Source organism: Tenrec ecaudatus, chromosome 4 (genome assembly GCF_050624435.1).
Source record: "Tenrec ecaudatus isolate mTenEca1 chromosome 4, mTenEca1.hap1, whole genome shotgun sequence".
NCBI lineage: Eukaryota > Metazoa > Chordata > Mammalia > Afrosoricida > Tenrecidae > Tenrec > Tenrec ecaudatus.
Window position 1 is genome coordinate 84,104,604 of NC_134533.1, and position 24,147 is coordinate 84,128,750.

General features: G+C 48.4%; 1 protein-coding gene across 2 annotated transcripts; it reads left to right on the top strand.

Annotated features, from left to right (window-relative positions):
* Window positions 1-9,614: 9,614 nt before the first annotated feature.
* On the top strand, window positions 9,615-23,783 carry PRSS23 (serine protease 23). 2 transcript variants are annotated; one of them, XM_075546425.1, is made up of 2 exons: window positions 9,615-9,769; window positions 22,275-23,783. In XM_075546425.1, exon 2 carries the CDS (start codon window positions 22,288-22,290, stop codon window positions 23,422-23,424), a length of 1,137 nt encoding a protein of 378 aa, XP_075402540.1. In that variant the 5' UTR covers window positions 9,615-9,769; window positions 22,275-22,287; the 3' UTR covers window positions 23,425-23,783. The 2 variants fall into 2 exon arrangements, with proteins under 2 accessions (XP_075402540.1, XP_075402541.1); XM_075546426.1 differs by lacking the exon at window positions 9,615-9,769 and adding an exon at window positions 10,742-10,759.
* Window positions 23,784-24,147: the final 364 nt, after the last annotated feature.

Sequence of the window (24,147 nt, forward strand, 5' to 3'; positions counted from 1 at the left end):
TCTTAAGTAAAAAAAAACATCCACAAATCCCATTAAAATTAAAACATGTTTGTGTTTTTAACAAAATAATTTTCCGTTGTTTTGTTTGGGAGCCTAGGAATTCTTTTAGCCTGCTAAGCCCCATGTTTTCTACCCTTCTAATTCCTGCTGTTCGGGTATTTTGTAAGTTGTGTGTGGGCTTGTTTGTTTGTTTGTTTGTTTGTTTGTTTTAATAAAAGTGAGTGTAAGGCCAAAGGAAAATAAAGCAGAGTCTATGAAGAGAGAGCAAGAGAGAAGAAACTTGGATAACCTCACTTTATAATATATGTTTATATCTATGATGGAGCTACAAAAAGTTTGTGGGAAATTCCGTTCTCTTTTAGTGCCATTTTTCCAATCCTAGTGGCATAGTGGTTCTTTGTTGGGCTGTTAACTGCAAGGTCAGTAGCCTGAAACCACCATCCACTCCTCTGGAGAAAGAGGGTGTTTTCTACTCCCATAATGCATTGCAGTCTCAGCAACTCGGGGTTAGTTTTACCCTGTCATATACGGTTGCTGTGTGTCAGCAGCGACTGGGTGGCAATGAAACATGGTAGTGGTAGTGGTGTAGTGGGTTATGTGTTGGGCTGCTAACTGCAAGGTCAGCAGTTTGAAACCACCAGCCGGTCCTCTGGGTGAAGAGGTTTTCTTCTCCAGCAGTACTTTATAACCTCAGAAGCCTGCAGTGGCAGTTCTACTCCATCCGAATCTCCTTGATGGCAATGAGTTTTCAGTATTGAGTAGAGTTCTGAGGTTATCGTTTAGACTGTCCTGGACCTTCCGGAGTCTTCCTGGATCAGAGCCAAGTGTCTTATTCATTTCAACTTTAAGACGAAAAATGTCATGATGGCCTGGATTGGTGCATGTTGCTAGGAAGAGTCCATTGTTATTGGGAGCAGAATTCCCAAGCAACTTACTGTTACCTGTTATCTCTCTGTTTGATGAAGCACATCTGCTGCTTGTATGAAGAGGGACTGTATCTTGCTGTGGTGACACATAATTGCCTCTTCGGGGTCTTAGCCAGCCCTGGGTAAAGAGACACAAAGCCCATATGCTCCAGGAAAAAGCCCGAAAACCCAAGATCAGACCCTTGAAGCAGGTGTGAGGGGCGGACAGATGCTGCAGCTTCAGAGCCGTCCATGAACAGCGCTGGGGCATGGCTTCACTTCCCAGGGGTGATCGTGTGAACTGCTCTACAGATCCCTCGTTTTAGTCCGCCAGAAACCCAGACAAAAAGGAATTCCACCTTGAAGAAAGTCCGTACCTGTAGTTGCTGGTGTCCATACCGTAGTCACCTCCCAGCATGACCTTGGTTACCCCAGACAGGAATGACAGTCTTCCCAGAGCTGTCCCCCTCCTAACTCACTCTTCATCCAGGAGCACAAGGGGAGGAGCTAGAGCCCAGGGCAGCTGCTGTGACACGGACTTGCTTTCATGTGGATCAGCCCCAACTCCCTGCCCTTGACCGGCTAAGCACGGGGAAAGGCCTGCCTCTGCCAGGTAGGGTGCTAACCCTCCCCTTCATGGCAGGGCAGGTGTTCAATGGGCTTTGATGTGAAAAGAACACTTTTGTGGTTTCCCTAATCTGTGTACTGAGTGTGGCAGGAACCAGGTAATCCTGTGTTTGAGCGTACACACACATACACACACACACACACACACACAACTCCTCCTCTGAAAGAGCAGGAAGCAATTGCTTCCACAGATACAAATCCGACCTGCTTTTCACCCCTGGGCTGGCCTTATCTTGCTTTCAAAATGTGACAAACTCAGTCATCCCGGTAATCTCCGCGGGGTGCCCTTGGCATGCTGGCAAGGGTTTGTGTTTTAAGTAAGCAACGGCCATAGCCATGCTGGTGTAGTGGTTGTGAGTTGGGCTGCGATTCGAACGGTCAGCATTTCAAAACAACCAGCAGCTCTGAAGGAGAAAGACTGGGCTTTCTACTCCATTAAGCAGTCACACTCCTGTCACTACGAGTCAGCATTGGCTGATGGCAGTGATTTGGGGTTTGGGGTTGGTCACGGTCACGGGGCAGAGGAAGCCCTGGAGGCCTTAGACTGTGTAGGGAGTACCCGAGCAATTCACTGAAGATTAAAAAAGTTCCGAGTAGGTTATGAGCTCATTGTTACCTGTCTTCCATTGACTGACAATTTCCAAACAAAAGAGCTACCTGCTGGGACAAAAGACCTGGTGATGTGTTCTGTAGAAATGACACCTAGAAGCCCTGTGGGTCAGTCTCCCTCTGTCCTTTTAGTCAGGTGGCACACACAGCGACAGCCAGAGTCCCTGGTGACTTACCATGGTAAGTGTACAAATGGACTGCTAATACCACCAAGAGATTCAAACCAATCCAGAGGAGCGTTGAAAATAAGGCCTGACCATTGCTCAAAACTCCTCTGCGATGCAGTCAGGTCGAACTGTCATAGCTTATCATCGGGTCTCCCTGGGGACTCATTTTAAAGCTATTTCAGTTCAAAAGCAGTGGAGGGGAAATACACGTGGGTTAGGCTCGTGGTAAATCCCCTCTGACCATTTACCTGGGCTGTTCATCGCTTTGCTAGCACGCAGAATGCATTAGAAAGTGGACTGATCAGATGCAGCGAGGTTAAAATTCAGCACCTGATCACTGACACTCCACTGACCCGGATGTGTGGTGTACATTTTTTCCCTTTAATCCTCATTATCTCCCGGTGAGAAACTCAAATATACTGCCAGTGAGTCAATTCTGACTCATAGCAACCCTACAGGCCAGAACTGCCCCTGTGGGCTACTCTTGATTGTTACTCTTGATGGGAGTAAACAGCCTCGTTTTTCTCCTATGGACTTGGCAGTTACCAGCCCAACAGCGCATCACCAGGGCTTCTGACCCCGTGAGGAGCATACTCTGAGTTACCCTATTTTGCACATGAAGAAACAGAGGTTTTCTTGGGGTGCTGATTCTTCTCTGTCTCCCCTCCTCCTATCAATCAACTCCCCCGCCCCTTCCTCTGCTCTGTGCCCAGGAGACCCGATCCCTACAGAAGGGTACAACCAGATTCCTTTGTGAACCGGCTTCAGGAGACCGGGGAAATGCTGAGGGCAGATGGAGATGAAGAACAGAATGTATCTTTGGGCACTCCCTCCCTGCTTGGGTACCAGGTTTCTCGCAGTAGCTGCATCCCTCCATGGCCTACAAGAAGTGTCCCTCCTGGCGCCCACCACTGGGTTCTGATTCTGCATTCCTTCTCTGGGAGTGGTGAAGGCTCACCACTGTTGCTGGGCCCTGGGTGCCTCTTCATCGGTGTCTGTTCCCTTAACTCTGTCCCTCCACTCCTGTGTTGTCGCCCAGGCCAAATCTCTTTTCACTTACTCTATGTTGGCCTTGTGGTTACAAGTTGGGCTGCTAAGCATAAGGTCAGCCTTTCAAAGCCACCAGCTGCTTTGTGGGAAAAAGTCAAGACTTTCAGGCTTTCTATTCCTGTAAAGAATTCTAGTCTTGGAAACCCACCGGGGAAGTGCTACCATGCCCTGCAGATCGCCTATGAGTGCACCAACCCCGTGGTGGTGGGTAAAAAGAGTAAATGGGGATGAAACCCCTCCCCCCTACTTAGTGAGCCGTTATTAGATCCATGTAACACTTTATTATCCACCCCACAGAGTAAAGAAACCATTGTGGAAATGATTTTAAAATATGTCTGTGTAGAACCTTGGAAATACCCCCCATTGGTAACTTTCACACTGACTTAAATCTTTGAAACTGGGTCTGGCTCAGCCTCCTGGAAAATAAGCACAAAAATAGAGATGAGCAGCTCAGAGTTGGATCTCTCACTTTTGGGCCACCTGTAAGCATCCTAGTAATTCTCAGTCTCATTGGTCTCTTGCTCCAAAGTCTTTTGACTTTGCTAAATGATTGCCCGAGTGGAACGGAAAGCACGAAAGAATCACGAAAGAATCCAAAGTCTTTTTCAAGCTGGATCAACATCAGCTGCTGATTCAAGCTCTTAATTGGAAGGATGAGAAAAGGCAAGCCTGGGGAGCAGTCCATTACACCACAGCCCACCCGAGGAATGGGACAGGCTCGGTTGGCAGAGGTTCCAGTTGTGATACTTGTACTGTGGCACGGGGTACCTTACTTAACCATCTTGGACCTCTTCTGTAAAATGGGCCTCCCCTTCTCATTTGTTTCACAGACTACACACAATACACTAGATCCCACAACACCAGCGATGCCCACTCCTGGTGGCCCCGTGGGACAGAGCAGCGCTACCGCACAGGTTTCCCAGGTTCCAGGCTGTCATCCTTACCGAGGCAGGCTGCCACACCTCTCTCCTGCAGAGTGACGCGTGGGTTTGGAACTTTTGGTTAGAGCGCTTAACCATGGCACTGCCAGGTTCCTTTGGCATATAGTAGGCACCCAACAACGATAATTACTACAGTAGGATGGTATTCATCCACTGAGCTGCTAACCCCAAGGTCAGCATTTCAAAACCATCAGAGGCTCTACAGAAGAACAGAGAGGCTTTCTACTCCTTTAAGCAATCAGTCTCGGAAACCCACAGGGGCAGTTCTACCCTGCCCCTATGGGATCACTGTGTGTCAGAACTGACTCAGCGGTAGTGAGTTTGGTTTTTTTGTTTGATATTAGTGTTGTTATTTTTTACTCCTAGAACTACCTATACCTTACTTAATTCACATGCTCATCTGTGCCCCAGAGATTTTGCTCCTTGCCAATATTACAAAGTAGAACCCAATGAGATAATATGTGTTAACAAAAAAACCGAATGCATCCCCATCAAGATGATCCTGACACAAATCAGCCCTGTAAAACAGGGGTTCTCAACCTGTGGGTCGTGATCCCTTTGGGGTTGAACGGTCCCTTCACAGGGGTTGCCTGATTCATAACAGTATCAAAATGACAGTTATGAAATAGCAATGGAAATAATTTTATGGTTGCGGGGGGTCACCACAACATGAGGAACTGTATTAAAGGGTCATGGCATTAGGAAGGTTGAGAACCACTGCTGTAGGTTTCTCAGACTGTCACTCTTTCTGGAAGATTGATTGACAGCCTCATTCCTCTTCCACAGAACAGCTGGTGGGATGTGGGCTGCACCCACATGTTCTTCATCCTTTGAGCTTCAATTCGGTTTCTGCTTCTACAGGGAAACTGTCTGAGCAATTAATGACTCCTTACTCTCTAGCTCAGGCCTGTGCCTTGATTCAGGTTGTGCCCTGATCTAACTTCCTGCAGTATTTAGTCTTGTTTTGCTTCTGCCTGTACTGTAAGCTCCTTGAGATGGGGGGTGTCTGCGTTCTCACTCTCACCGCCCTCTGTACAATTACCTTATACAGAGAGGGCAGTTGGAAAACTTGTGGGGGCCTTGGTCCATATGCCTTTTAACAAAGACATTGCTATGCAAATGAGAAGTATTTCAGACTTATGATGATGGAGTGCAGCTAACGTCTTAGGGAATGGTGAGAAGTTTGTTGGGGGGTCTGTTCTTGTTTGGGGGGAAGTGGGTGTAGAAGAGCAAATGGAGAAGCAAACATCTGGCCCAGGACATTTCTCTCAGGGGTCAGGCTAGTCATAGTTCCTATGGCAAGCTCAGATACAAGCCAGGTAGTACCTTCTCATTTGTCGACTCAGGAAGATCGTGCTTACTCAGGCCCGAAGTCCCTGTGGGTTATGCAGTCAAAACTGCTGGCTGTTAGGTATTTGGGGAAGGGGCATGAGCAATCAGGTCATGATAGGGGAAGGGTGTGTCCTTGGACCTTCTGCACCTCAGTTTCTCTCTCTCTCTCTCTCTGGATGGCAGTGGGAATAAATCACACTGCTCTCCCTGATTCTACCTCCTCAAGTTGGTGGCAATCCAATTTGCCAAAGCATTACAGCTGCCAAGACGAAGGAGTCATCAATATCAACGTGTATTGAGGTGGATCAGAAGATCGAGCCGCAAAGGCACATCCTTTTATGCATAACAGATAAAACATCAAGCCGAGGCGCATCCTTTTATGCATAACAGATACAACAACAACCAGTTCCTGGAGTGGATGCCGACTCAGGTGACCCTATCGGTTAGCACAGAGCTGCCCCTATGGGGTTTCTGAGACTCTGAGTCTCAATTAATGGCAGTGAGTTTGACTGAGTTAATCTTTATGGAGAGGAGGCTCAGGTGACACTACGGGTTAGGCATCAGGCTGCTAACTACATGGTCAGTGGTTCAAAGCCTCTCCTCAAGAGAAAGTTGAGGCTGCCTAGGTCACTGGGAGTTGCAGTGGATCCGATGACTGTGGGAATATTTACAGGAGTGGAGTGTCATGTATTCCCCCTTGGTGGATTTGCATAACAGACCTCTCAGTTAGTGTTTGAGTGCAGTATCCACTGTGCCACAGGGACTCTGTAGATAGAACAATAGCCAATGTTGTTGTTGGGTCCCATCAAGTTGATTCTGACTCAGCGGGAACCCTGGGTACAACAGAACCAAACACTGCCCTGTCCTGTGATTTCCCCACAACCGTCCCTATGCTTTGAGCCCATTGTCGCAGCCTCTGCATCAATCCATCGCGAGGTCCTTCCTCTTTGTCACTGCTCCTTCACTTTGCCAAGCATGATGTCCTTCTCCAGAGACTGGTCTCTCCTGACAACATGTCCAAAGTGTGTGAGACGAAGTCTTGCCATCCTTGCCTCCAAAGAACATCCTGACTGTACTTCCTCCAATACAGACCTGCTTGCTCTTTTGGCACTTTATGGGACTTTCAATATTCTTTGCCAGCACCGTAACTCAAGTGCATTGATTCTTTGGTCTTTCTTATTCAATTTTCAACCTTCACATGCACGTGAAAAGACAGAAAATACCACGGTTTGGGTCAGGCATACCTTAGTGCCCAGAGTATCAGTCTTGCTTTTCAACGCTTTATCGAGGTCCTATGCAACAACGTTTCCCCATGCTCTTGACTGGTGCTTCCGTGAGTATTGATCGTAGAGCTGAGCAAAAGGAAGTCCCGGACAATTTCAATCTTTTCTCTCCATTTGTCGTGATATTGCCTGTTGGTCCAGTTGTGAGGATTTCGGTTTTCTTTACATTGAGTTTTAATCTATACTGAAGGCTGTAATCTTGGATTTTCATCAGCGAGAATTTCAAGTCCTCTTCCCTTTCAGCAAGTAAGGTTGTGGAATCGCCTCGATGTCAGTGATCTTCATTTGGGTTTGGGTTATGTTGTTATTAAGATTTCATCCAATCCTGATGCCGCATTCTTCTTCATATAATCCAGTTTCTCTGATTATTTGCTTAGCATGGAGACTGAATAAATATGGAGAGAGGCTACAACCCTGACCCACAGCTTTCTCTTGTTCTGTTCACACCATTGCCTGCTGATCCACGTACAGGCTCCACATGAGTACAATTCAGTGTTCTGGAATGCATCTCCTAATCAAGGCTACCCATAATTTGTTATGATCCACTCAGCCGAATGTCTTTACCTAGTGAACATTTATTAAGGATTTACTGTGTGCCAGACACTGCTCTACGCTGTTGACAAGTCTTTACTCATTTGTTTCTTTAAACAACCCTACGAGGTAGTTAGTGCTCACTTTACAGAAGAGGAATCTGAGGCACAGAAAGGTTTCGTGGCTGCCCAAAGCCACATAGCTAGTGGAGGAGCCCGGACTGGCGTTCCCACACTCGACACCACCGTCACTCTCTTCATCAGGTGGCTGTCTCATCGAGTCTGTCCTGCACCCATGTAGAGAGTCAGTGAAGAGAAGAACTCACAGAACTTGCCGCGTGGTTGAGCGGCTTGTCGCCGCCTTCTCTTCAGCGGCACCCCTGCTTCTCTAGTCAGGGAGATGCTGGACTTTTCATGGTGGGTGTCCAACTGGAGCAGCTACAGATCCTTGGCAATCCATATATTTTCATTTCTTTTCGTATGATAAAAAAGTAGATATAAAAATAAATAAATAAAAGTGGATATAAATATTTTCTGGGTCATCTGGCTGAACATTTCACACCAAGTCCCACTGGCTGGTTTCAGGGCCTGCACAGTGGTGGGCTAGTCCTTGCCATCAGGAGGTAGCAATTCACTTGTGATGCTAATTAATCCATAACGGATGGACTGGGTTTTCGAGAATATAATCTCTCCTTACATGTGAGAAACTCCACACAACAGCATGAATACAGGAAAGGAGTATGACCCCTGTGGGTGTCTTGCCCTGCCCTCCCTCAGTGACTGTGTGACCTTGGGCATATCTGTAAACCTCTCTTTTCTCTTCTGCAAAGTGGTGGTAACTTCTGCACCTTGCTGAGCACAGCAGCCTGTATGTGCAGCTGGTTCACAGACGGCCCCCTCCCATAAGGGCCTGCTGTTGTCATGAGCTGCCCTGGATTTGTGCCCTCCCCTCCCCCTCCCCTACCCCTACATGTGGCCACCCCAGGGCCAGCTGCACAAAATGCTGACCAGTCCTGACGATCCACTGTGAGTCAGACTGCTGTTTTCCATACGGATGTTATGGACTCATTGTTGTCTGTCTTCCTCTGGACCCTTCCCGGGAACCTGTTCAGCTTCTCTGCCCCCATCCACGGATGGGTGGTAACTACATGTGGTGATTTGGCGGAAAATCCTTTTAAATATGAATGTGTCTGGCTAGGATAGGGCGATTTCTACCATTGGTTCTTAAAGAAACAAACTCACTGCCGTCGAGTCGATTCCAACTCAGAGAGCCCCTCGGATAGGGCAGAGTAGAGGTGTCCAGGTGGGCTCCCCGGACTGGGAGCCCTTACAGGAGTTGGGAGCTGTGAAGTTGACCCAAGCTTTGCTCCCACGAAGCAGTTGGTGGTTTCTTGCTGCAGATCCTAAGTTTAGCTGCCTAACAAAACGCACTACGCCGCCGCCACGGGACCTTGGTTCTTCTTTTTTTTTTAAATAATTTTATTGGGGCTCATACAACTCTTGTCACAATCCACACATACATCAATTGTGTTAGGGCTCTTACCTGTTAGCGAGCTGGCTGGGGAAGACTCTGAGGGGATCCCTGCAAGTGGCCCTGGGAAGCATGCCAGGAAGCGGCTCCATCAACAAGCGCCCAAAGTCCACCAACGCCCCAAACAGTCTATCCTTCAGAATCTGTCTAGCTTGTACCCCGCTCCCGATGACTGAGGATCCAGCTACGAGGACCAGGACGGCGGCGCTGTGGTGGCATCTGAGCGTTTTTGAGCAGCGGGAAGGGACCTGGCATCATCTAAAACTGTTCCAAAAATGTATGCGGGATGGGAGAGCACGGGTTCTGCCCTCATATTGGCCCACAGGCTCCCCTGCACTAGGTGTGGCCAGTTGGGTCCCAGGTGGAGATGCGCGTCCCTAGTCTTTACCGAACGACAGCAGACTGTCGGTGCCAAGGGCCCTAGGCGCCGAGTTTTGGAGGGTACGGGCCCGCAGGTCCTGGGCACCGAGGTCCAGGAGCGGTCCAGATGGGCAAGCGGGGCCCTGAGCCCACCTGCCGCGGCCTCGGAGCCACGCCCCTCTCTGTGGGCGAGGGGCGGGGGCGGGGGCGGGGACCGGGGCGGGGGTGCGGGCCTGAGAGGGCGGCTTCCCCCTGCGGGAGGCGGGGCGGGAGGAGCTCGGGAGGCGCGGGGGGCGGGCCCGTCCGCCCGCCCGCCCCCTCGTCCGCGCCCGCGGGCCGGCTCGCACTCGGACGCGCCGCTGCGCAGGCATGGGATCTGCGCGCGCCTTGCCGGCGCCCACACCTGTCTGAGCCCGGCGGGCTGCTCCGCTCCGGTGAGTGTGCGCTCCGACTGAGGGCGCCCGCGGGGACGCCGGGGCACCGGGCGTCGCCCGGAGAAGTGGGACAAAGGCCTGTTGCGCGCGGGGTGCTGGCCGAGCGCCGGGTCCTGGGGGCGCCGGGGACTCGGCCTGGACCGCCATCAGACCTGGGGGACTGGGACTTGGGCTCTTGGGGCGCTCTGGAGAGATGCAGGGCCTGCAGAGCGGATCACTCGGTGTACCTGGGAAGGAAAGTTTGGAAGCTGTTGTCTTGGATGCTGAGTGATGGGGGAGAGGAGAGCATCTGCCCACTTCCACACGAGACACTGCTTTCTGGTCTCAGTTTGGCAGGCGTGTGATCCTACCTAGTCTTGACCATTTTTAAGTTCGGTGCACGTGAACGCGCCTTAGCGAGCAAGAACGGTGCCTGCTAGGGCAGGGGCGCTTTCCTCCAGGCCTTCGGGAATGGCCTTGCTTCCCTCACGCGCTAAATCGAGAAACCACGGGCTGTGAAATATCAGCAGTTGTTGGAGACACATATTTCTTCTCCAGCTTAGGCACTGGTCTCCAGTTGTTTGCATTTAAATAACAGCTCTTCAAGTAAGGGGAGGGAGAAGAATTACTTGGGCAAACTAACGCCCCCCCCCCTTGTTCCGAATACAAATTAGGTTGACCTTCTTGCACGATCTCAGGAGAAAGCAGCTGATAAAAATCTGGAGTGCGTAATTGCTTTGGGGGCGACAACCATGAGATCTGGGAAGCAGCCGAGCCTGGTGGAAACTCCTGCTGTACTTGATCGTTGTTGGAGTGGGCTCCCTGCTCCTGGAGGTTCCTAAAACTCAGTGGAGCCTGAGGGCCCCTTTGTACTTGTGGGTGGGGTCGGGGAAGGGCCCTTGTCTGGGTAATCTTGCGGTGCCTCTGGGAGTTAACACCTTGGAAGGAGTTGGGCTTAAAGTTGAAGTCAGCTGCGCCAAAAGTCATGCCATGTCTTGATACCTATTGAAGGTGCGTATTTCGATGCAAGGTGTGTTTCAGGGCAAAGGGGAACCGTCAGAGGAAGGCTTATCCAGAAGTATGTTAGCAAGGAGCTGATGGAAGTAGGGGTGGGGAGTGGAGGGGGGGGAAAGGAGCTGAGAAGGTGTCAGGGGTGAGGGTGCGGCAGTGGGGGTGTCACACTTATTGGTGACAGGGTTTGTGTTCACAGGAGCCACTGCTGCATTTGAAGAATTGGTTGGACTTGTTCAATTTGTTTTCCCAGTTAAAGTTAAGAGCTCGCATGTCTTGTTTTCCTGTGCTTGAACTTGGAGGAAAGCATTTTCCCAAAGTAATTAATATGGATCTCAGCTTTTTAACACCAACGGCTTATCCAGGTAGATGGGGGATATAGGTGCACTTTTCCGTCTGTGTCATAAGTGCCAGCGTGCCCATTAGTGGGTCTGAGAACGCTCAGCCCAGGTCTGGGCTGTTTAGTTGTCTCAGGATCACTTGCACATCTTCCCAGGTTGATCCCTTAGGATTTAGTCCATCAGGCATTATTCATGCATAACTCGCACGGAACGTAGGGAATTTGTTTCTCATGGGCTCACCACTGAGGGGTTCATGCGCTCCAGTCTTGCTCTGTTGCCTGCTTTGAACCAAGCTCACTGGGGCTATTCATTTTGTGGAAATTTTGATAGGGAAGAGGTTACATTTCCTTTGACCAAAAGGTTGTGGTTAGGGTTGCCGGACTTGGAAGTGCTTAGCATTTGCCTGTACAAGAGTGGTAGTCTTAAACTAGTATGTGATTAGGTTTGTTTTGCTGTAACAGGTTCTGTGACTCAGGAAAATGACTCCTTGCTGCAGAGTATTCCCCCAGCTTTGTCCACTTGAACTATTTGCTTTAGGAATTAGCATGGTTTCGAGGCTCAATGTTCTGGGCCACACATTCCTTAGAAACCCTGTTTCCAGCCTTCCAAATGGTGTCTAAAACATTTAGCTTCATAAACTTTGGTACTGAGGCTTTCTGTCTTAGTGTTTCTAGTGGTCACAAGAATGCCTAATTGTTTAATTGTCAGTGTGTGTCCTGAGGCTTTAAGCTTACTCTCCCCTCCTTTGTTTGCCAGGGGAGTTGATCCGTTCTGCCAAACCTTTGCCGGTAGAGATGAGAGCTGTGCTTCTCTTTTGAAGACTAAGGTGCCCGACTAGGAGAGAGCTGCCTTGCTGTCTGGTCTGGAAGTAGATGATGGCTGTTTTTACATCTGATCGTTTGTAAAGTGGCCTCGCCATAAAATTAGTAGTGGCTTAGTAAGCTGTCAGCATCCTTTTACGAAATACAGATATTTTAGGCAGTGGGACAAGGGAGAGGGACTTCTATTGAGTGATGGAGCATGGCATATGTCTCTGAGGCTCAGAGTCAGAGTCAGATAGGCAGAGCTGGAAAAGGAGGCCATTCCCGGGTTACTAAGCGTGGTAAAACAATATTTGCTTACCTGGATTTTCCATTCGGCTTTTCCATTTAGATCAAGTGATGCCTGAAAATAGTTAGCTAGAAAATTTTAAAACGTGATTATGTATATGAGGCATCTTTGTCCAAGAAAGCTTTCTTTTTGGAAGTGAAATGCTGTAGATTTAGATTTTCTACATCTGGATGCATACATAATGAGGATGAAATGCAGACATGTTCATTTCTCTCTCTTTTAACATATTAGTGTGGCTTGAGTGAAAAGTTCACGGGCAAGTTTGTTTCAACATCCAACACTTAAACACATTGGGCTGCGTGACATCGTTGCAAGTTCCTCAAAGTAGCGATACCCGCCCACTTCTTCCTTGGGTTCCTTGTTTCCATTCGGCCTTTTTGTACTGTCCCTCTTGCCTTCTGAGCTTGATTGGGGGCCAGTTTGCCCTTTTCCTCTTGCATGGGGGATAGTTCTCAAGAGCATGGTCCTCAGGAGTGTGACTGCTCCCTGTCCAGGTCTGTTTAGTATTTGACTCAAAGCGTAGGTGCAGTTCCAGGTGTGAAGAACCATGTTGTTGTCAGGTGCCATCGAGTCAGGTTCAGCCCATAGCACCAAACCCCACCAGGTCCAGCGTCATCCTCACAATTCTCCTTAGGCTTCAGCCCACTGCTGCAGCCACTGTGTCAGTCCATCTTGTCCAGGGCATTCCTCTTTGGGAATGCCCCTCACTTTACCGAGCATGATGTTGTTCTCAGATGAAGTCTTGCCAACCTTGCATCTAAGGAGCATTCTGGCTATACATTTTCCAAGACAGACGTTTATTCTTTTGGCTGCCTGTGGTACTTTAAATGTTTTTTTGACAACACCAGAGTTCAGATGCATCAATTCTTCTTCAGTCTTCCTTATTCAGTGTCCACCTTTCACGTGCATACGAGGTGATTGAAAATACCATGACTTGGGTCAGGTACGCTTTGGTCCTCAAAGTAACACCCTCAATTTCAGCACTTTACAGAGGTCTTGTGCAGCAGATGTGTCCAGTGTGAGAGCCCCAGCTTGGGGCTTTTTACCAGTCTCTATAAGACGAGTCATTCTGCTCTTTTATGACTTCGAATTTGGTTCCATAGTCTCCTCCCTCTCTATCGAGGGCCTTCTATGGTGTTCCAGATCAGAGTAGCCCATAATAGGAGCCAGGGCCTGGTCTCCGGAGTGGAGAATGTGGTTCATGTGCTCTATTGGAGTAATTTACCTTGAGCCTTTCGTTGTCTTCATTCTTCTTTGCTCCCCTCAGGGAGAAACTAAGAGGTGCATTTAATTTACTTTATTTTGTTTGTTTTGCTTAATAGGTACATTTTAGATGGTCCCTCACCAACTTTTAAGACCTCAGTCCCTATGCACACCAGTAGGACAGAGAAACATCTCTTTGTGGACTGTGTTTTTGCCTACTGACCTAGATGATCCCGGAGACTATGCTTCTGAGTCTCAAATCCGATGAGTCACGTTTGGTTATGGCTAGCAAGTTTTCATAAGTTTCCTCCCTGCACGTTGTCCTATAAACCTGGGTGTATTTGCAGCACATACTATGACATATGTAGAAATATCCTCTGCCAAGCCTGTGTAGATTCACAGGACTACTATCATTCATCATCTCTCAGCTGTTCAGCTCACATATCTAGGTGTGCATCCACTTGTCCATCCTTCCTTAGTACTGTTGATGTGGGATTGTGTGTGTTATTAGTATTTATCGAAAGAACCGTGGTGGCAGAGTGAATTACTTGTTTACAAATCTAGAGTTTATAAAAACGGAAACAATCGTCCTTAACCTCCTGGGAACTCATTCTATTGAATGAGTTGAGAAGTGAATGCAAAGCCATCCACCTAAATGTAAAGCATCAAAATTGGTGGGCAGGGGTTGGGGCCCAAGTGCCCCCTCAGAGAAGGTCTTGAATGGACTGGACGCTTATAGTTCCTCACACTTTTCCTTGGGAACTGCCCAAAGAAAATTCCCACTCAACCTTCCAAGGCGCAGTCAGTCGCTACACTCCTGAAAGCTGCCCTCTGCTGGAAGCTTTACTTTCCTTGGCTGAAGACAGGGAAACCTTGCCTAGCAGATAACTGAGAGATTCACAGGATACACCGTGCTTTCCCTTCTGCCCCATGCCTCCACCCTCCATAATTCCATGAGCGAAGAGTCTTGAGCAGTTCCTGCCAGTGCAGACAGTGTCTGTAAATGGCATCATCTCTTACTTGGACTTCTGTGACCCAGGAACATTAGAAAGCCGTGCCCTGAAAAGACCAGTTAGCAGCTAGATCTGGTTCAGGTCCCTGTGAGGCATGATTTCTAGACTCCCTTAAAGTAAGCATTTGGTAGAGGAGTGGACAGTGTCGGGAGTTGGCCACCTTCATTCAGATGGTACTTTATACCCATGTGGGGGCTTCAGACCACACAGCTTTTTCATCCAACTTCTGATCCAGCAAGCCAGACATTTGGGATATTTGATCTTCATGAGTTTCTAAAGGAGAACCTGCTGGTGCAGCGGTTAAGTGCTGACTGCTAACTGAGAGATGGGCAGTTTGAATCTATCAGCCCTTCCATGGGAGAAACATGTGTCCATCTACTTCGGTAACGATCACAACTTTGGGAACCCTGTGGTGTAGTTCTGCACTGTCCTCTTGGGTCACTATGAATTGGAATTTACTGGACAGCAAGAACAGTTTCTAAAAGTATATATTCATTTCTAAAAATGAATAAACTTGTATTAAAGTCTGGTGACTTTCTGAGTCCCAGAGGAATGTTCATCAAGATGCACAATGTTTCAGAATCCAGACTTCCCGGAGCAATGGAAACTGATTCAATCTCCTTCAAAAACGGTTACCCTGGGATACTCTTTAAACCTTAAACCACAAATTTCCCCTAAATTCTTCTTAAACCAAACAACAGTTCAGCCTGATTCGTAAAGAATGTCTGCCTTGGGCATTTTACCTTCCGCTGTCTCCTTCAATTCTTCTTCCGAGAGGGTGAGAGCCACTTTTCCAAAGGATTCTGAGGGCATAACACTACGATTACACGTGGGGAGCATTGTGATTGTAACATCATTGATTCAGTGAGAGTTGTCCAATAAAGGATCTCAGACACACCTCACCAGGGGCATGGTGTTCTTTTTAAAGAGCATGCATCACTATGTAGGAGCTATATAGAGCTATACACAGAACGACATAGGAGCCCTGGAGGCATAGTGGCTTACAAGATGGGCTGGCTACCCACTGCAAGATCAGCAATTCGGTTAAATCCTCCAGCCATTCCTTGGGAGACAGATGAGGCTTCCTACTCTGTGTGAAGATTTACGGTCTCAGAAACAAGCTCACGAGGGGTGGCAAGGAGGTGGGCAGGACAGAAGGGGATAGTTCTTCTATCCTATAGGGTCTCTATGAGTCAGAATCAACTCAATTGCAGTGCATTCAAATGAGATCTGTATAAGAAGTCCTGGTGGCACTGTGGGATATGCACCGGGTTGCTAACACCAAGGTCGGCCGTTCAAACCCACCAGCTGCTGTGTGAGAGAAGGAGCCAGCTGTTCACTCCTGTAAGGATTTTCAGCCCTGGAAACCCTATAGGGTATCACTATGAGTTGGAATCAACGAGATGGCAACTTGTTTGGTTCGTTTTTGATCTACGTAGGATAAAAATCTAATTGCAGAGCCTCTCAGAAAAGAGGGATTAAAATGTTTGCACAACTTGGAGAGTACAATCAATGTCACTCCCGTGTCCCCATAGAAATTGTCCGTTTATGCTTTGCTGTGTATATTTTCAACAATGAATAGAGATGCAACATGCCAGAACAAGATCTATCACGGGAGAGAATGAATGATTTCATTGCTGTCGAGCAGATTCCAGCCCATTGTTACAGAGCACACCTGCCCCATCAGGTTTTCTGGCCTCCTCTTTGCAGACTCAGCTCACTAGGTCATTTTTCTGCACTACCACTGGGTGGCTTCAGGTTGCCAATCTGTAGGTCAACAGTCAACTGCAAAACGTTTGCGCCACCTAGAGTCCTATAAATGAATGATTAGAAGTTCAGCAATACAATGAGCGGTACTTCACATTTAAGTTAATGCCTTCGTAGTATCTGAAAAATATTTCTAAGGGGTTAGAGGTGCACCCTGTCTTTTTGGTGTAGCATCTTTCCTAGGGGCAGCACATTTATACCCTTGGCTAAAGGACCAGAATTTAAGTTGTAAATCCTCTGAATTAATGTTTCATTTTATGGAATACTCTTTTACATCCTCAGACAGCAATCTGTGAATGCCCAGTGACCTCAGGGGTCCTCAGTACATCATCTTCGGTTATTTTGCTGAACATCAGACCTGCGTCTTCTGTGCAGAGAAGCCAGAGTCAAGCCATGGCCAGTGCGGGGCCCTCGCTGACTGCTCGCGTCCCAGGAAAGACTTGTTCCCATTGTGTCCCACCCCGTAACACTCTCACACTGGTTTGTAAACACCTTGTCTATTTTTGATAGGCTTAAAATAGAACACATGCCATGGGGTGCTTAAAGGGCATTGGAAGAAGAATAATAACAGACAGGGCTTTACTGCAGGCAGCACACTTGTTAACTTTGTTTAATTAAGACAAGCCTCCCAGATAGATTTTTTTTAATGTATTCAACCTAGTTTCAAGGTTTTTCCTCCCCTTGATAGTAGACTGCTTCAATTTTGGGATACACGGGTAAAGCCCCAGACAGTTGCCACTGGCACGATTTTGGTAGAATAGCTAGTTCAGGGAAGGTGTGCCTGACCCGTCTTGGTATATTCAGTCACCTCATAGGCATGCAAAAGCTGAAAAAAGGACTAGGGAAGACTGAATCAAATGGATACTGTGAACTGCAGCATTAGTGAAGATCAGTAACGATGTCATGGACTGTCAGAAGAACGAACACATTTATGTGGGAAGAAGTAGAACCAAATGCTCCTGAGGCAGGGGGCTGGCACGACTTAGTCTCGAGTACTTTGGACATGTTGTCAGGACGGAGCGATCTTGGTAAAGGTCAGTAAGACAGAGGAAGACCATCAGCAAGATAGATCAACAGAGAGGCTGCGACCATGGGCTCGAACATAGGAGCGATTGTGAAGATGGAGCAGGCCAGGCATTGTTGGGTTCTATGCTCGGAGGGTCACTATGGGCTGGAATCAACTCAATGACACTTAGCAACAACAGGTAAAAAAAGTCTGTACTCTGAAGAGCACGATCCAAGTTACATATAAATTTCAAATTTAAGATTTAAACATCTGCACCTTATACCCCAGCTGTCTTATTTTTCATACACACTGAAAATATTACACACAGCTTATGGGAAGTACATATTATACTCTTTCATCTCCTCCTCTTTCTCTCCCCCAAGAACCATATTTTAAAGCAGGAGCATGTGTCAGCTTAGACCTCTATAGTTCGTGTTTCTCTACAGACGAGATGAGCTAAAACTTGGCTTCGCGTCGCTGCCGCACAGTGGTAGCGGCATCACCATTCTTGGCCTGAGTTGAGGGTGGGGAGAGTGCAGAGGAGGCCAAGATGCAGCCATGTGGGAGATGCATGATTCCTTTGAGTACATGTCATGCTTGGTAAGGATTCTGGCAAGAGTGAGGCATTTAGTCACCTAGACAGCTTAGCTAAAGATAAGGCAGCCCAATCCCTAGAGAAGGCCTGAAACTGGCTCTTCACTTGGGCAATAAGGATAATCAGGCCCAGAGCCATCCCTGGGAAATCTCCTAAATGCTTGTCAGACCACCTCCACATTCTCCATCTGCAAAGAGCACTGCTAACATGCCCATCCCCTTCCTCATCCGCTTGGAGGCAGTGAGTGGCAGTTGTGTCACTGCCCATGCCCGAGACCTGGGTTTGATTCCAAGCCAATGCACGTCAGGTGCAGCTGTGTCCTGTGCTGCAGGGCAGGCTTGCACGTTGCTCTGAGGCTGCACAGCTCCAGAGGAATGTATGGCCTAGGATGGAGTAGGAAATCCTGGGTATCTATTGCCAGAAGTCGGACAATGGAAAAAAACCTATGGATTTCAACGGCTAGGACTACAACTAATCAGAGTTGGTGCAGACCACATTTTAGTCTCTTGTGTAGAAGGTCGGCCTGAGTTGGGGGCTGGCTCATTGGTAGCTAACAGCAATGCTAGTTTCTGTAATACCCCCAACATACACATGCACCCCATTCAGAGAAAAATAACCAAAGGGCCCAGTAGTAGAGAGATGGAAAAAGCAGAATTTCAAGGAAATAGGATGTTGCTTTTTTAGAACCATATTCCCTTCTTTTCCCTTCCCTGCTGGTGTAGTGGTTACACGTTGGGCTGCTATCCACATAGTTGATGGTTCGAAACCTCCGTGGGAAAAAGACTAGGCTTTCTAGGCCTGGAAACAGTTACATCTCAGAAACCCAGAAGGGTCATTTTGAGTCAATATTGACTTGATGGTAGTGAGTTTGTTTTCTGGTGTTCTCCAAGGTAGAACTAGGGTCAGTGCAAGATATGACAAAATAATAATTTATACATTATCAAGGGTTCATGAGGGAGGGAGAGTGGGAAGAGAAGGGGAAAATGAGGAGCTGATGCCAGGGGCTTATGTGGAGAGCAAATATTTTGAGAATGATGAGAGCAATGAAAGTACACATGTGCTTTACACAATTGACGGATGTGTGGATTGTGATAAAAGTTGTATGAGCCCCCAATTAAATTATAAAAAAGAACTAGGGTCAAAGCCAGGTAAACAGGTCCCAGAGATGGGTGGAACAAGCCCCAGATTTAGAAATACAGTATGTGGAGATTGGGACTCATGGGTTGGCATCCTCACCTGGACTAGAGGAGATCAGTGGACATTTCTCGATTTATTAAAAAGAAAAGGAAGTGGAAGAAGAGGAGTGAAAAAATATCCCCAGAGATTTCCAGTGGGTCTATCCTTTCAAAGAGAAAGAGGGTAAGAATGATAAAGCAAGTTTCTCGTTGACTCTTGCTGTTCCCCTTGCCTGTTGAGAATGATCCCTCCTTGGTTAGGCTGCATTCTCTAGAGAGGCAAAACCAAAGATGCTTATATTTGTATGCATAATGAAATGCATTTACGCCAAGAAATGGCCCACGCGGTGGTGGGTAAATCCAGTCTGGTGTAAACCACGTGTCACAGGTTAAGCTGGAGGCGTCTCCTGACTTACACAGCTGGGAAGGCTGAAGCACCAGGTGCAGGAAGATGAAACAGGAAGACCATAGACTCATGGGTGCAAATTCTAATAGATCCACGGTCGACAGTCTGCTGATAGTGACGGGGATTGACAGGCAAGATGGCAGGATGTCCACAAACCAGATGTGGGACCCCGATCCAGCAGAAGCGATCAGTTGTCTCAGAGTCTGACCAAAAGGGAGCAGGCCACCCCTGAGCAGTCTGTCTTCCTGCTGCCTCAAGGCTGTGAGCTGATCCGGGAGGCTGCACGCCATCACAGGGGCAAGGTGCTCACAGGGCAGCCCACATGGTTAGATCCTATCACCGAGTTGATTACGTTGTGTTAGATCGCATCATGCAGAGAGGATTCCTGCCAAAATACTCAGAACCCTGGCCCGGGCAAATTGGCACAAAGCCTAACATTCACACCTCCCTTGTCCTTGTGGGGTCCTTGATGGTTAGTGTCCCCTCTTCAATGCACTACCCCACCTGCCAAGTCATCGTCTCTTGAACTAGAAGATTCAGAGCCAATGGACACTTAAATATTCGTGATACTCCACTTATTGACTACCTCCATCTCTGATGGTTGGCATTTACTGCATGAGTACACAATCTACAATCCGACTATTTTGCACATTAACTAACGCGGTGTCTTCCCTTAGCCCAGCTCCCTACCCACAAAACCAGCCAAGCAGAAGCAGCCAACTCTCCGAAAGGCCTTTTGCCAGTCGCCACCACCGCAGCCACAGCTGCCACGCTCCTTAAGAAAGAGGCGACCGAGGCAGGTTTTGAGAGAGCCCTTTTGAGAACGGCTTAGGAGTTGCTGCAGGTCTTCAGAAGAGGGGTGAGGAAGGCTGCTGCTGCTGCTGCTCCCCTTTACTCCAGTGTTTCCTTGGGGGACCAAGGCCTTGAACAGGAAGTGGGGTGGTGGTGGTGGTTTTTGTTAGGTTTCATTCAGTCAGCTCCAGCTCAGACAGATCTTATATAAAACAGAACAAAACACCGCCCCATCCTGTGCCCTCCTCACAATTGTTCTTAAGTTTGAGCTCATTTTGCAGCCTCTATGCCAATCCATCTCATTGAGGGCCCAGGCTTTTAAGTCACTGCTCAAATTCTAAGTCTCAGAAGACCCAGAGCAAGGGATTCGTTTCCTGAGGATCCTCCCTGGCCTACAGGGGGCAGCAAATAACTGTGGCTACATAGGATGTGCAGGTGGGCGTGGCCGGCAACCCCTGCCTATCTTGACCCTGGCACCCCTCAATGATGCCAACTATGTCTCTAGCCCAGCCTCCAGGCCCCAGGTTGCTGGCGTTGCAGCCCAAATGGCCAGGTCTTGGGTCTGGAGCAGAGTGGTGCTGGGACAGAACCGTTACAAGGTTCCAGTCTCCACACCCACCTCCAGGTCCCCCTCCTTTCCCTTCCTCTCCCCACATAGCTGGATGTTGCATATAGACCTGGTCTTTGGAGTCTAACGATGTCCGCAAGTGAAGGCTGGGTATACTTCCAACTTCTTCCTCCTCCTCTTCTTTTCAATTCCTTTTTTGGATGGGATGACTGGTGCAGGTTTTTTAACAGGCTTCCATACTCCAACTTACATACTCCGACTCACCCCTTCCTCAAGACCCCCCTGGCTGAACTAAGTGTAATTCCCAAAAGGAGTCATCGCCAGCAGTCCATCTCATGGAGCTCTGCTCTTCTTCTTCCCTGCCAGCTGACTTGCGGGAATTGCAGACCCTTTCACTGGGCTGCTGCATCAGCTCCTGCGCAGCCCTGTCAGGAGCACTCAGGAGGCATCCTGCTTTGGGTATCGTAACGCTTGCCATTCATTTGTTCATTCAATGAGCACTGATGATGCCGTGGGCTTAGTAGGATTGGGCTGCTAGCCGCAGCGCCCCTCGTTCCAACACACCAGCTGCTCCTTGGGAGCGAGACGAGTGTGTCTGGTCCCATAAAGACGGACAGTTTCAGGCTGGGTATACTTCCACTCAGTCATATAGGGTCCACATGAATCAGGGTCAACTCAATGGCAGTGCATTCATTCATTCACTCATCCACTAATGCAAACACTCACTCAACATATATATTTGTCAAGTGTCTCGGGTGCTCCATATATTTTTATTGGTTGCCAACATAGACCCAACTTCAAGACATTTCTACTAACGGGACACACAATACGAACACCTGAATAAGGGATCAATAATAACAGTACAATGGATGAGTGATGTAACAGGAGAACTTTAGATGTTTGCACAAGGATCTTGATAGCATATAGCATTGTCTAAAGTAGGAAGGAATATGAGGCTACTTTATAACTAAATTTACAATAGTCAAGATTGTTCTAAATTCAAAGCAAAACCCACTAAAGAGCTCATGCTCGCTTCTGATCATGACGACCACTTAGCAGCTACAGGAATCTTTGTGTGCGTGCCTTGGTGACTTGGTAAACTGTGTAATCTGGATCTACCTTTGGAATGAACACATGGAGCCAAGCTTTTCCCAAGTGCTTGCTGTAATGAGGACTACAGGGAAGCGGAAGAGAAAGAGTGGGCACGCGAGTTGAAGGGAAAGAATGAAGATTTTAGAGCAAGTACTAAAGAGGCTCGGCATTCGGTGGAAATTGGGGCTGAATGCAGACTGCCCAGAATTGGCTGTCACTGGGGCCATGTAAGGAAAGACAGGAAGGCAGTGAACACCTAATCTTGTCTTGGACACCCAGCCCCAGCAGCGACCCCCTGGTCAAGCCCAAGACCATTAGCTGAGGCTTCCTCTCCATGGCCTGATGCCGGAGCAGTGTTAGAAACAACGCTAGGGATGTCGCCAGGCTTCCTCTGCGATGAAGGGACGGCCACTTGCCCTCCTGACCTGTTTGTCTTTGTCTTTTCAGGGAGGTGCTCAGCATGGCGGGGATTCCAGGGCTGCTCCTCCTCCTCTGTGCAGCGGTGCAGGTGCTCCCCCACAGTGTCCACTGGAAGCCCACGTGGCCTGCTTACCGCCTCCCTGTCGTCTTGCCCCAGTCCACCCTCAACTTATCCAAGCCAGACTTTGGGGCTGAAGCCAAATTGGAAGTGTCGTCTTCGTGCGGGCCCCAGTGTCATAAGGGAGCTCCTCTGCCCAGCTACGAAGAGGTCAAGCAATACCTGTCCTATGAAACACTCTATGCCAACGGCAGCCGTACAGAGACCCAGGTGGGCATTTACATCCTCAATAACGGCGGCCGCGGAGCCCGGCGTCAAGGCGCAGAGCCTTCAGGGCGGTCCCGCAGGAAGCGGCAGATTTACGGCTATGACAGCAGGTTCAGCATTTTGGGGAAGGACTTCCTGCTGAATTACCCCTTCTCGACATCCGTGAAGTTGTCAACAGGCTGCACTGGCACCCTGGTGGCAGAAAAGCATGTCCTCACAGCTGCCCACTGCATTCACGATGGGAAAACCTATGTGAAAGGAACCCAGAAACTTCGAGTGGGCTTCCTGAAGCCCAAGTTTAAAGATGGCCGCAGTGCCAATGGCTCGAGCTCAGCCGTCCCCGACAAGATGAAATTTCAGTGGATCCGGGTGAAACGCACCCACGTGCCCAAGGGGTGGATCAAGGGCAATGCCAATGACATTGGCATGGATTATGACTATGCCCTCCTGGAACTCAAAAAACCCCACAAGAGAAAGTTTATGAAGATCGGGGTGAGCCCTCCAGCAAAACAGCTGCCAGGGGGCAGAATTCACTTCTCAGGCTATGACAATGACCGGCCGGGCACTTTGGTGTACCGCTTCTGCGACATCAGAGACGAGACCTATGATCTGCTCTATCAGCAGTGTGATGCCCAGCCTGGGGCCAGTGGGTCAGGGGTCTACGTGAGGATGTGGAAGAGAGAGCAGCACAAGTGGGAACGGAAAATTATTGGTATTTTTTCAGGCCACCAGTGGGTGGATATGAACGGTTCCCCACAGGACTTTAACGTGGCCGTGAGAATCACGCCTCTCAAATATGCCCAGATTTGCTACTGGATTAAAGGGAACTACCTAGACTGTAGAGAGGGGTGACCTAGTGTCTCCCTGGCAGCACTTAAGGGTCTTCATAGACTTGTTTTAGGAAAGGCCAACATTTGTCATGGATGTGTGTGTGTGCGTGCACGTGTTATGTGACATATGGTACCTTTTACCTATAATGTCTTAAAATTGCAAGATGACTGGCTTTGTTATTTGAAAACTGGTTTGTGTATCACATATCATTTAAGCCATTTGAGGGCATACTTTTGCATAGAAATAAAAAGCATACTGATGTTTGGGGCCATGGGGAATGTTTGGTGACTAAATTAATCTTTCACTTTTTTTAGGACCCTTGATTTGTATTTTGTTTGAACGTGTGTCAGAAACTTGTATTAAATATGTGGTGGACAGGAGGCGTACATTCTTGTGTGTGTGTGTATGTGTGTGTGGGGGGGTGTGTGTGTCTGTGTGTCTGTGTGTCTGTGTGTGTCTATGTGTATGAGTGTGTGTGTCAGTGTGTGTGTGTCTGTGTGTGTGAGTGTGTGTGTATGTGTGTGTATATGAGTGTGTGTGTCTCTCTGTGCGTGTGTGTGTGTGTGTTCTGTCCTGAAAGTCATCCCCCCCCCCCGCCACATCCAATGCCTGGTCAATTACTGCCCCCTGAAATCAGTGTTCCCCATGGATACAACTCTTAGGAAACTTTTACACTTCCTGGGAAGAGAGGCAGTTATAATGTCTTAAGCTTGAGGCATTTACTTGGTAGCTCTTCAGCAATAA

Bases quoted from the DNA above. Each gene is read 5' to 3' on its own strand.
- PRSS23 (XM_075546425.1), top strand. From the start codon at position 22,288: ATGGCGGGGATTCCAGGGCTGCTCCTCCTCCTCTGTGCAGCGGTGCAG.